At 40.0% G+C, this 14,271-nt stretch overlaps 1 protein-coding gene across 2 annotated transcripts in view; it reads right to left on the bottom strand.

The window, feature by feature from the left end:
- Positions 1-14,271, bottom strand: part of RBMS3 (RNA binding motif single stranded interacting protein 3) — a 692,310-nt gene that overhangs the window by 418,387 nt on the left and 259,652 nt on the right. The window contains exon 1 of one of the 2 annotated variants that reach the window (XM_005423389.2): positions 14,106-14,265. The exons of the other annotated variant lie outside the window; for it this stretch is intronic. Coding sequence (XP_005423446.1) covers positions 14,106-14,180 — 75 coding nt within the window. The 5' untranslated portion in view covers positions 14,181-14,265. Of the gene's footprint in view, positions 1-14,105; positions 14,266-14,271 lie in introns of those variants that run through there. 2 annotated transcript variants of the gene reach the window in all.

The following is a 14,271-nucleotide window of genomic DNA, read 5'->3' as shown; positions in this document are numbered from 1 at the left end:
GAACTGATAAATAAACAAACACACATTTTGACAATTTAGATCCTTTTGAACTAAAGTACCTTAAGAAAAATAAATTCCTGCCACCTAGTATAACTGAAAGAGCTGGTAACAGACCAAAGCAGTAAGAATTTCTCAAAATGCATGTTTAATAAAAATAAACTTCACATAACTGCTAGAGAAGCTTCTGTTGCATTTTTTTCTATCTAAGCAAATAATCATTTTGTGGCAGTCCATGCATCTCAAACAGTACAACATTTTAAAAATTAAAATGAAATAAGGGAAGAAATCACATCCTTCTTCATTATCCAATCTAAGTTGTGGAAGCTAAATAAACAATAAAGTATCTAAAACATTAGCATCACGCCACTAACAAAATGAAGAATTACCTGTTAAGAGAGATACCTGCTTTTGGAAATATGTTCTATTCACAGCTGTAAAAAAATAATACAAACAAACAAAACTACCCCAAAAGACCCAAACTTCTTCCTTTTGTCTCTGAACACTCTTTTCTTCCCCTACAAAAAATACAGTAAAAACAAGAGGTTTCCCTGTCAGCTTGCAAGCACTATTAAAAAAAAAAAAAAGGTAACATTTGAGCCCTAAGGAGCTTTTGGTCTTCAAAAGTGCAAAGTACATACGGTTCTAGTTGAAATTAAAAGGAGCTGCAGGTGACCAACACTTCTGGCTCTGAGGCCCCAAGCTACTGTACAGAGCACTGTCCCTTTGAAATTTCAGCATTTACCAGCAGCCAACTTGCTGAAGTACAAGACACATGCACCCCTTTCCCCCACAGTATTTACTTTTCAAAAGCACAGAACAGTTGTGGGCAGCATGGCTCTCCTGCAGCATTACAGCCCTGGTGGAACAGGAAGAAAGCATGAAAAAATACCAGCTCTAATCCTCAGCGAGCATGAGCCCCCAGCCACTGCACACCAGGATATTTCCAGAGCTCTCATCTGCTGGGAATAGACTTCTTGTCTCACACTGACCTCAACTGCTTTGCTCTTTTGTCCAGTTCCATTACGTTCTCCGTGAAGTCAGCCAGCAACATCAGCTCAGACCGTGTTTGTTCAGTGCCAGTTTACCGGCACAGGCAACTCCAGAAATCCACACCATGGCTTCCTTCACTTTGCAACACCAAAATCTGCCAGATGATGCATGGGAGACTGGCCACCAAACAGCAAAGATGGAGAAATTAAAGCCCAGGTAAGCACAAAGGTAGTGCACAAATTAGAAACGGAGGAATGACGCTGTGCAACTAAAACCCTAAGTATTAGGGAAGAAAATGAAAAAAAAAAAAACCTCAGCAATGCATGAACTAATGAAGGAAGGCAGAGTGACTCATTCCCAAGGTAAAGGAGTACTGTACAGTATATGGGTAAACAGTAAACACTGCTTGCCATGTTCCATCCAGGTGCCAGGACCTTTGCAGTGAAATCTACCAGGCATTTAACTTCTCTCCTTTGCTGCTCCTGCTCACCTTTGTGAGGCTGCCTTATTTACATTGCTCATAAGCTCTTGCAGGCAGGGACTGTCTCTTACCCTGGCTTCATATGCAGCTCAGCACAACCTAGCTGCACAGTCAGAAGCAGCCTGCAAACAGTAAAATACCATCAAAAAAAAGAAAAGAAAAAAAAAAGATAAAAAAAAGAGGGGAAGAATATGACTGGCTTAGGAAATACAACAGACAACTTTTTTATAACAAAAAAGTTTTGATGGTCAAATGGTAGAACAAACACCACAGCATACACATTAGAATTAGGTGAAAGAAAAATTAGAACCAGGAGAGTTTTTATAAAGCTAAGAAGAACACCAAAACAGGGGAATCAAAACAAAGACATTGGTAAAGTAGATTTGCTAAATCACAAATGATGGACAAATTGTAGAATAGAAATAAGGCTTCTGGCTTTCCTTACATTCATGTCATGGTAACGACATGCTTATGTCTCAGCTTTTTCAAGGTCTGTCCTTGTCACCTAAGCTTCAGATCACCTCTTTGACCCTCAGGCGGGTAAAAAGAAGGCATGAACTTACCTGACAATCTATCCTGTGAGCAAATGAGAATGTGGGAAACAGGAGGAGGGAAATAAAATCTACCTATCTCTACCTCAAAATAGCTGACTAGTGCAGAAAGGAAGTCACCCACTGAAGGTTAAGAAATAATAAACAACTAATAATTTACTCCTGTGCTAAAAGACCAGGAGAGATGAAGCATAAACGCCTACTTCATCGGCTGTTGCTGGAGCATGGCAGTCCTACTTCATTCCTCAACACACATTGTAAAATCACAATCTACATCTGTGTGGCCATTGGCACAGTTCCTTGTTCAGTTTTAAAACACCAATAATCAACGCTTGTTTGTAGTGTTTTCACATATTTAAAACAAAACCCTTGGGACACAAGAAGTTATCAGCACCAAGAATATCATCATTTTTCTCCCATCCATGAAGTACCTTTGAGCTAAACAAGCTGTGCTTTTTAAAAATGCAACTATTTCCAACAAAACAGAGAGGGAAGCACATATGATGCTGTTACAAGCCAAGGTGAGAGGAATAAAAAGAGTAATGACAACAGAAAATCTAAAATAAGTCCTGGCAAGACACAGGACATCAGGCATGAGAAAACCAAAGCCAGTTGGCTGTGACAATTCTGTATCTATCAACTACTACTTAGCTAACACCCACCCATAAATAACTTCTTTGCTATTGCCTTGGTGATCAACAGGGTGCTGTAGATTTGACCTGAAGGACTCAAATGCAGACCAGTTTCCTTACACACAATTGTGACAATTGTTTTACTATAACCTTCCCATCAGTGCCTGACAAAGCTGGCAAAGGCCAGTGGGACAGGGGGCTGTGCACATTCACTGTTTAAAAGCATTTTTCTCTTCTCCTTGGAAGAATGAGGAAGCCCTTTGCATCCTTGTCCAGGTGTCTGCTAAGTTTTTGTCTCCTGGAAACATTTGGGCCAAGCACTGTTTGAATTTCTAAAACACTGCAAGCTGGGCCCTGATCTGCCCCTCATAGCACTGGCCAAACACCACAAAGATCTTTTTCAGCCACCTTAGCAGGACTGCAGTCAACCTCCTTCCCCAACACAGGAGACACAACCGGGATTTCCTCTCCTCCAGAAAGTCCATCGTCTCACCCTGTTCCATTTGTACTCTTCTCTGGCAGAAGGAAGGCTCAAGAGGAAGGTGTAATGTTGAACCAGCAGGCAGGTTCAGCCACTTGCCTCAGGTAAGTGGTCTTGCAAGTGCCCTGTAATTCTGTGAGTCACACTGGGTTTAGTGTCAAATGTGTTTGAGAACTCCATCAGCTAAAGCTGTGGGCACTCAACACTTTGGGATAACTATAGATGAACATGTCCCCTCCTAAAAATGCTTTCCCATAATTTTTTCCAGCTTTTTCTTCACTCTTAGACCACTCATGCACCATATTTTCTCATAAAGTAGCAACAGCATTCCCCACCTCCAGATTCTGCCCAAAGAGAGAAGGTATGGATGCTACACAAGTCTATTCCCCAACTCTTGATAATCCAGTACAGGCTTCTGAGGTCATTATTTGCATGCAGCCATTGCATGAGCAAATAAGGTGTTTAAGGCACCTCTCAGAATGGGCTCTGAAGATTAGTTAATGTTTATACAGCCCACTGAAAATTGAAATGACTGCTACATGTTAAGTATTACCATCACCAGGGATCAATTTAAGTCAAAGCAGGGCAGACAGTGAAGGAAATAAAACTTATTTTTTCTGTCCAGCACAATTACTGCCAGACTTATGCATGCTAAAAACACCCAATAACCCATCTAACACAGTAAATTAATGTTTATGCTATTAAGTTTAGACAATCTTAAGCTGAAAGCTTTTCAAACTAGAGGAAATTGCATGTTGCACAGGGACAACTGTATACAATTACAGTGATTTCATAAAATGGCAGAGATATAAAGCAGAAACTGAGTGGCCGGCAAGGCTTCTAAATCACACAGATAACAAGTATTTCCTGGTGGGCCAGGAGTCTACATCTTTCTCACAGCTGTTCCTAGAGACAGGAATTATATCCATAATCTCAAAATTCAAGACAACTCAGTGCATTGCACACCTGTATCTGTGAGGCAATGGCAGACACATCATTGATCAGCATGTACTATTACTGTCATCGTGGAGTCACCATACATCAGCCAGCTTTATTATTATCCCATCTTGCACCACCAGCTGACACTCACAATAAAAGCAACATTAAAAAGGACATGGAAATATTTGGACCAACCCATGTGTTTCTTTAGGATGCAAAAGCTCCAAAGAGACACAAAGAGCACAAACATGAAATGCAATGAGTGCAATGCTCCCCCAGGCACAAAGTTCCCAGCTGCTTTGCTAAAGGCCACAGCAATATGTCTGCTTATGCTTGTTTTCATGAAGGATTGTTTAACAGTGCACTTAGTGCAGCTTCACACGGACACAGTAAACGTCATCTTAATACAGCCTAGGTAAAGCTTTCAACTTACCAAGTCCTGCTGCACGCTTTGTCAAACACCTGAAGGACTGCAGTGCTTCTGACTTTTTTCTGATGTCTTGCAGGTGTAGAGTGGTATTAAAGGTAGTTTTCATGAATGCAAAACCAGGCAGAGGCTTTTCTAAGAGCTATCAGTCCTATTTTTTACCTTATCCATTGTACTGTTCACAGCACATTTTTAACACCAGTCTCCCTTCCACTAAACAATTCCAGAAGTGTCATTTGCACACCAAACGAGTGTATATTGCACTGTTCAGCTACATGTGGCAGATTATCAGGTTGTGTATAACAGCTAAGCAGAACATCGACAGCTGTGTAGACACATCTCAGCTGATACTAAAAGAAATCTTGTCGGCAGTTCTGATCTTAAAGTAAATACGCTGAAAAACTTAGCTCCAATTAGGCTGAGGCTGATACGATTTTCTGGAATGAACACTAAATGAATGTGGCTGATAACACCATCTTTGCAAAATATCTTGTTTGGTTTGTCTTTACAGGATTACATTTTCAAGATAAAAATGGCCTGACTTAAAAGTGATATGTCCCTGCTGTCTGTGTTCACAAAAATTTGAATTTTGTATTTTAAGCTGTGTGTTAGTAGGGAAAAGGTCATGTACTCACTAACTGGTACCAAACCAAATTCATCACTACAAAATGAGAGAACAGAAATGAAGACTGCATTTCCCATTATGCTTCTCTCTTTGTAAGAGTGTCCATCAACTTGCACGACTCCAAAAGCAGAATTTATTTATACGCATGTCCCCCAATAAAAGGTCAGAGAGAAGTGAGAAAGAGAAGAAATAAGGATTGTGCCTTTGTCTAAGCAAGTAGTTCCTTCCCTTTAAAGCGTACTCAGCAGCAACAGCCTTTGAAGACCAAAAGAAGAAACAATTCCCAACCACATAAAGAAACTAACAAGTCCCTTATATGGCTAAGAATTGCAGTGCCATTTTTTTCCACAGAAAAATTAGAGCAAGAGGGGAAAATAGAGCAAACTTTAAACAGGCAGCTCTCTGAGCATCGGGGAATTCACACAGGCACATCATTCCAGCTTTAAGAACTGCCAAACACTTTCTTCTTTAAAGGGAAGGAGGACATTACACCAGGTGAGTCCCTGAAATCCAGATTTTAACTCTCCTGTTGTAACTATGGATACCTAGCTTTAAAAACCTTTTGTGATGTAGCAGTACACCAGGCTCCCTTATTTCATCCTCTAGTGAAACGCCTCCATCTGAAGTTCCCTAATGTCCCTTCATCTCACAAGTCACCAATGCAGCACCACAAGGTTTTGCCAGCCCTGGGACTGCACATCCAAACCAGTTCTCTGCCCTATCCACTGCATCTTCGGTCTGCCTTTCACCCTCCCGTAACCCTGGCACAAAAGTGGCCAGATTCTCAGCAGGGAAGGCAACCAGACTGCATCAGATGTTGTTCCAAATAACCAGAGTCTCTCGCAGGCAAGACACGCGAGCGAGACTTGATGGCTGATCCAGCCCTGACACCTCCCACCGGCAGGAGGAAAGGTCAGGCTCCTGCACAGCGTCCATGCTGAACTCTGAATGGCTCAGCCTGGCTGGTCTCTAAATATAGCTGGGCAGAGGAAGGGCTGTGAAAGTGGGTGGGGAAGGGAGTGGAACAGAAGCCAAATGAGCAATCAGTTAAATACAACAATACCATGTTGGTCCACCAGTAAGACTTTCCCTCTCTACTATGCCACATTGTGCAGCAGAGTATTTAAGCACAGCTTCAGGATTAAGTCTATGAATGCAAACTCACAGAATAAAAAAAAAACAACCTGCTGGTTGATTTATACTTGGAGAGGGGGAACACAAATCTGTTCAACAACTTATCTTCTTGAATGAATTTGAATCACACAGGAGTGACATCACTTCCATAACATGACAGCACATAAATCATCATCAACCACATGCTACTAACCATGAAACATGTGTCAGGAAGACACCAACAAGGAACAAAATATCAGAGTGCTTTACATTGTAAACATGCAATCTTACGCGTCTTCTGGCTTCTACTACGATTTATATATGTCAGGTGGTTTATTTCATTCATTTCCATATGAATGAAGTCAATACAATTAACAGAGGAACCCTCATAGAAAATCTGTCCAAACAATTTCATCTGCATAAATATACCACAAATTAAGCACTTAAAAATGTAAATATTTACTTTTTAATAAACTATCACATTTGATTCTGAAGTTAACTTTACAACAAAGAAGCAATTTTTTCCACCATGGTTGCAAGCAAACCCAAAAACAAACAAGATAAATAAGAAAGAAAGAAGAGTAAGGGGAAAAAAAGAAAGTCTTTCTATTCAAAAAAGCAGGAAAAATATTCTCTTTCTCTTATTTGACAATGTCAGACCTGAAGTCTTTCAGCTAACAAAAAACTTCTAGGAGATTAGACTTTGCTATAAACCAACAAAATATAAAAAATAGTATGACTGAGGAATTCAACAGGAACTTCCAATCAGCAGCTACAGATAGGACAAGCAACCTCTGCTTAAGTTCTCAATCTAGAAACACTGTATCTTCAGAAAAGACCAACACAGAAAACTGACTTGTTTCAAATTTCAAAGAGGCTACAGTATTTTTATCTTAAGAATTACATAACTAAAAGCAAAAACAGTTCTCTGATACTTTTTTGTGGATTGAGCGCATTTAGCCTCTTGCTGAAATTGTTAATCTTCATTATAGGCACTGGGCTCCATGTGAGACATCTATGACAATTAGACTTCCCCTCTGCATAAATTGTGTCTGAACTGGCAGAGAGAGAAACAGATAGAAAGACAAAGCATCTGGTTTATGCTGCTCATTCTCTAAAATTATAAATCACGAGAAATAATGTTAAATAGAAATTATAGCCACAGCAAACACAAAATGCTGTTAAGTATCAGGTGAGCTATGTCATCAGCCCCTTGCACAAAGTAGGATCACTTTGATTTACTGTTTTTATTTCTTTTGTGACTGTTGTTTGGTTGGTTGTTTTGGTTTTTTTTTTAACCTGCATATTGTTCAGCTGTCCTGGTTTTGCCATGGTGATAGGTATGTGCTTTGTGGGCCTGATTCTGTCTTGCTGAAGACAACTGAATCTTTTTAATTGATTTTTCAAAGGTAGCAGAACAGATCCCTCTCACTATAACTTCTATTCAACAATATTATTGTTAATCCTCTACTTAAAATATTGGTACATCATTCTGCATCAGTAGACATCATCCTTGGGCTCTTGCCTGCTTGTTTAGAATAGGTCTCTTTCTAAAACTCTTTACTTCTAACTTTCCCTTTGTTACTCGATCTTGCCCATATGAGTGGGAAAGCAATTGCAAAACATCACTACAGGAATACTCGGAGTATAGGCTCTGACAATATCTGAGTAAATCACTGCTCTCTGTCTCCCTTCTCTGCCCATCTGCAGTCTTTGGTATGGAACAACTATATCATAAAAGCTCTCATTCACACATGCTTTTGATATTACACTATTTAATCACATACAGCTGTAGCTGATGAGACTGTTACAAAACACAATTTTAATGCAGCACTGGAAGCAAATTCTTGAGCCATATTAACTATTTTCCTCTACATAAAATTTCTAGCACTAAAATTCTTTTCTTCAAGGAAAAAAATACAATTAGACTATTTGTGTTTTTAAAAAGTCTGGTTCTCTTCCTGGACAGTCCAGAATGTCGTTGTTTGCAAGCAAACTCAGTCCCTGCCTGGAGTATAGATAGTGGAAAATTTACTTCCCAGCCCTAAATAAATAAATAAATAAATGAAAATTAAATTTAATTTGAAAACACTGCTTACAATTACATGCAAAGGGAATACCATACAGACTACTCACAGCATGACCTGAAATGAACTCAGACATCCTACTTGAAATGCAGCCCTTCTTATCTGTTTTTTAATTCATGGAAATTTAAGAACTGACAGTCTGATGATTTTTACCATGATACTTGAATTAAAGTGCAAGCATACCATCATGCTTTCTTTGAAAGGACTTCATGCATTAAAAACCAAACCAGCTCATTTCTAAACCACTGCACTTTATTTTGAAAGGGCACCTTGTAAAAGGCATTCTAAATTATAACTATTAACACACTCGCCACAGCAAGATCTTTGTAGCCTCATCTGGCAAATACTTGTAGCTTCCATCTTTTATTACAGAAATAAAATATCTGCTTGCAAAATAAATAGTCATAGAATATCATAATATGTAAGTGAAGTAGTAAAAATTTGAATGTTCTTTTTCCACTGGTTTGGTCTGGGGTTTTTTTGTTTGTTGGTTTGTTTTTTATTTTCTTTTTTATTTGGTGCTTTCATTTGTGGGTATTTGTGGGTTGGTTAGTTTTTAATTTAAACAGACTTCCATTGAGGCAACATATGAAAGGAAGATCAATCAAGAAATTTAACAATACATATCATCATGTCCCTTAAAACAACAAAAGTGTTTTTATCCAGGAATGCAAGGACAAATGGAAAGCAAATGACTTTATATATTCCTTCATTTTTCAGAGGAACACAACTTTTATCTTCCTTATTGTTTAAGCCAATTGGCAAATAATAGAGCTAGATATTAATATTATCATCAAAATCATAGCCAGGCTGAAATACTTTTAAATGGCATTTAAATGAATTTGTGTTCCTTTTGGGCAGCTCTCTGAGGCATTTAAAACATGCTGTGACATACCGAATCAAACGGGGCTAAGTGCGAACAAACTTCATTCCTAGAAATGCATTTCTCTATTTGCAAGTGTTTGCCTTTACTTTGGCATGATCACATGGGCTCCAGCTAGACTTTTGAGTTCTGGCAGCGATCCAAGCTGCAGATGGTTGGAAATGCAGCCTGAAATCAGTGTGTGGTTGATGAATTACTCCTTACACCTGACCCCTGCTTCACACCAGGCACCAAACACAATCTGAACACTACCAGCCAGAGAAGCCCTGTCAGGCATCTCTGTATCTGGAATGCTTTCTTCAAGGCCTTCTGTATGGCCAGATGGCCAAAAGTGGGGAATGCCGTAAACCCGCTAAACAGAAACGTGAGTGGCTAAAGAGCACGGGATTGGTAGGTAAGAGGTGAAGAGAGGCAAGAGCTTTGCACTGATTCCAAATGCACACTTTCTAAAGGAGAGTGATGGAGCCAGGAGGAAGGTACGCTCATGCCACACAACTGAAGGAAGTCCTCAATTCCCTCACACCAAAAGATGTCCTAAAAAATGTAAAAAAGGAGATATAACACACACCTAAGTGTGTGCCCATAAAACCACTACATCAAACTTAAACTCTTCTGAGTACACCTATTTGAACTCCCTAGTTGTTTTTCACTCAGCTGGGGCATGTATCTGTCATTTCAGGAACAGGCTCATTAAGCCCTCTAGCTTGCAGGTTGGTCTGCATCCCTTTCACAGCCACAGAGATGAGGTTTCATTCAGGCAGGTGTTGGGAAACCACACTTGTTCCTTCTGCACGTGTATACGCATGTATCAGGCATACAGAGATGAAGAGGTACAGTGGGTACTGCAAACACTGCCTCTCATTTTGGGGTGTTTCTGCCATCTGACTGGGTTACAGAGTCAACACCATGAGAGTTAAACTACCAGACCCAAACCATGACTAATAAGTAGGAAATATCTGGAGAATGCATGAAAGCAAACCGCATGGAAATAGCTGCTTAACTGGCATATTTCTACCCCGAGTGCAGGTAGAGAGATCGTAAACCAAACAATTCCTGTCGACAGGTAACTGTGGCACCTCCTCCTTTCTACCCAAGTGATTCAGGTTTTTTCACTAGACTGTTTGGAAAGAAAGCTGACCCCAGCAAGTGGTCTAATAATAAGCTGCAGAGGACAAAGATAAAACACATCACCTACTAAATCAAGGAGACTCTTTCAAATATATTCAGAGTTAATATTTTTCTCCCCTTTTTCTCACTACGTGATATTTCATAGAGCTTATTTTTGTTTTCTTCTGTGCTAAATGGCAAAGAGAAAAGAATTTGCTTTGGCAAGCAAGAAACAAAAGAAAGAAATTCAGACCATAATGCAAGATTTGGCATCATTAACATTCTATGTGACAATTTGCAACGTACTCTAAACCAGTTGTTACACCATCAGCAAGGATGCAGCTAAGGAAATTCTCTTAACCTCTCAAAATAAAATGAAAAAATACCACAGATTCTCATCAGATATACATGAGCTGAACCACTTCCCTGCAATATTTTTTGCAACAAGAACACAAGACTATGCTTCGCTTACAGCAGTAACCAGAAACACTTACTCTGAAATAAACTCCACTCCTAGGACAATTGGACTCTCGCCATACTATCAGCATCTGCCTAATAAAGTTCCAAAACTGTACGTTCAAACTGCAGTTGTCAGACAGCGTCACACAAAAACAGAAATAAGGTTATGTCTTGCCTCAAACTCAGTGCTTGTCCTTAAGAGACATACTAAATTCCTTGCAATCGTCTCATAAGGACTGACACTCTCCCCTTCTTCTCTTTTTTGGATGACAATGGCTTTTCCTAAACCTGAAATTAAAGTTTTATCTTCAGTGGTGGCATTTGATAATGAAGGAGCACAAATAAATGGAACGAGTGCATGCTTTGTGTTCCACAAATGGCCAGAAAACTCTAAAAAGTTAAAGCAATCAGACAAACATATGGAATCCATTTTTTCTATTTATAATCCCATTACCCATATAGCTATTCATTTACACCCTTTCTGCACAACAACGTGCTAGCCACGTTAGAAGACACACACACACAGAATCTGTAGGCTGGAATCCTGCGCAGCTCCGAGCTCCCCCGTGAGAGGGACGTGATGTACAGTAATGCGGTACTTCTCAAAGGAGAGCCAAGGCAACTTCACCAAACAAGCAAAGCAAAAGCAGCACATCACCCTAACACGCTGGGGAACATGAATTCCCAAACTTTGCCTGTTGAACACACTGCCACTCTGAATTTCAGAAGCTGTACCATGCCATAAGAAAGCCTAGAATTTCTTTCTTAATTACAAATGAATGTGCACCCCCCACCCCCAGCATGCATGACTATGAGCATAAGAACACATTCTTTCTGTAGAGCTGAATCCTACCATGCTTGGTACAAAGAGCAGTTTTTGGAAAATAAGAAGCTGAAGTTCTCAGGCCGGCTGGAATCATACAAAGGTTTATTTATATGTGTTGCTCCAATAGGGATGATAAGAGATACAGCCCTCCACCACAAGATTATTTGATTACCCAACTATTAGCTTTAGACATACAATGGATCTAACTGCTTTAAAATGTCCCAGAAGCTGATGGCTAGCTTAAAGGTAACAAAATCCAGATGCTGCCTGTCTGCACTACTTTAAAGTCTTCTAGTCTATAGAAGAGAAATACTTGCATCTGTGTATACACACAAATATATATATATATATATATATATATATATATGTGCACGTGTATGTGTGTTTATTATTCAGAGTTTATGTACACCCTTAACTGTGGACCAAGGAAAATGAGAAAAAATAAAGGCATATAAAATGTATCACCAATTTGAAATTTTACCTGTCCTTACGGTAATAGTGCAAGTGTGCCAAGACTGATGCACACAACTTTTCACAGGGTTGATAATTTTATACACCGGCTATAAAAATGCATTTAAGTTGTTTTTAAAGGAAGGGGTTAAAAAAAAAAAAGTCATGGTACAGAAAAACTATTTTTCTACTTTAAGCTCAAATATAAGGCTAATTTTCTCAAAAAAGCTTATTTTACAAAGTTAAAAAAATGGAGGAAAAAAGAAAGAAAAAGGACAACTGGCAAAATGTAAGCTACGTGAGTAAAAGGGATGGAATGTCCAATATTTCTCCTCCAATACTCGAGGCTATTGTTCTTTCAAAAAAACACCATCAATTGTTTCATGTCCTTGGCTTGCCAGGTTTTGAGGAATAGCATCAGCCTGCGTCCCCCAATCCCCCAAACAGTTAAAGCTATAGGCAATATTGCAGTCAAGCTAGTGACGGGCTGCTGCTGCAACAGCAACATTACACACTAAATGGTCACAAAGGTAAAACGCTATTTGGATTGACCTTGAAAGGAAGGGGTGGAGAAATGATAAATTTCACGCCACAATACAAAATTTAAAAAAATGATGAATTTTATCCCAAAAAAATATCTGCATGATGCAGTGAAAGAAACAGCAAAGAAGTGAGAGGTAACCCTGCCATGAATTACAAGGCTGCAATCATACTGAGTGCTTCTGGTGTCATCACAACTCCAACCAGCCTGAATCACAGTTTTTACAATTAGTTAATTTATATAATGCAGTAGTCGGGCTATAAACGTTAACGGGAAAGTAATTTTTACTAACAAGGAATATAACTTATCCTTTCCCAACCACAGCCAGATCAACATGCTTCAAACCTTCAAAAGTCTGGAGAAGTCAGCCTCCCTTGTGGCACTTCACCACACACAGTTGCACACATCAAATGTCCCATGTGTTAAATTTGCCATAGGAGCACAATGTGTATATTTGCACGCAGTACCATATGCACGTGTGCATACCCTGCCTTGGCTTTTCCCTCCTAAAGGATGTTCGTTTATTTACTGAAACTGTTAATCTGTGGCTGTGAGGTCACACTTCACCTCGTGAAGTGTGTATTTTTTCCTTTTTCTTCCCTCCAAATACAGTGTCCTGACAGGGTTTGCAAACTTTCGGTTTAAGGCTTTCTTTTGTTACTGTCCTTTGGTCACAGGAAATCTTTTCAGAGAGCAGACTATTATACAATGGCTTTATAAAAATAAGGCTTTAATTAACTAACTCATGGCCAGGTAGCATAGACTTCACTCAGCCTCTAGTCTAGAAGAGGCTGGCCTGCTTTCCAGTCTGCTGGCATTTTAAAAATTATTAAGAAAAGAAGAAAGAAAACGGAAGCGTCCGCGCTTGGATACACTCTCCAAAAGTAGTTAGCCTCTATTTCTAGACCTTTTTAGATGCAACAGAGTACAGCCATATCATCCTCAATATTTAATGAAATATTAAAACCAGTGCAATGCATTGAAACAAACTCCACCAGGTTTACAGACGGTTAGCTCCGAGCTCTCCTCCGAGCTCCACAGCATCTCCTCCTCAGCTGATTAAAAGTTTGAGCTGCTACAGACAGCTTTTCTAACAGCGAAATGCTTTTAAGCTGTGAATAAACCGTAGAGATCACTGGAAAATCCACCAAAAGTGTTTTATGTCCGATGCTGTCCAGAGCAATCTTTATCCCATGCTATAACAAACACACTACCTGCCCGCTGTTACGATAGCGTTAACCGCACTGTTCTCCCCAAACAATAAAAGGAATTAGCCGACGCCAGCAGCCCTTGGGGAAAAAAAATAAATTAAAAGAAATAAAGAAATAAATGGGAGGGCAGACAGTAACCTTCCTGCCTCTCTCACGCCTGCTTTCTGCCTACCAGCTCTGCTCTGTGTGATACCAAACCCGAGAAAGAGACAGAAAAATCGCCAAAGAGAAGAGGCGAGCCCGCAATTCGCGCGGCTCCGCTCTCCATCCCCCGCCAGGCGCCCGGCCCCGCCAGCCCTTACCTTGGTTTGGAGATAGTGGGGGTAGTAGTAGGTGTACTGAGGGTACATTGGCTGCTGGTCCAGGCGTTTGCCCATGTAGCTGGAGTCCTTCTGGCTGGTGCGGGGAACTCGTTGGCAGGGTGTAGTGCCCCAGGGCCTTTCTTCCTCTCCCGCCGCTATTCCTGAC

Source organism: Geospiza fortis, unplaced genomic scaffold (assembly GCF_000277835.1).
Source record: "Geospiza fortis unplaced genomic scaffold, GeoFor_1.0 scaffold231, whole genome shotgun sequence".
Taxonomy (NCBI): Eukaryota; Metazoa; Chordata; class Aves; order Passeriformes; family Thraupidae; genus Geospiza; species Geospiza fortis.
Note: the sequence above shows the minus strand (reverse complement) of the source record. Positions and strands in the feature narration are given on the sequence as shown.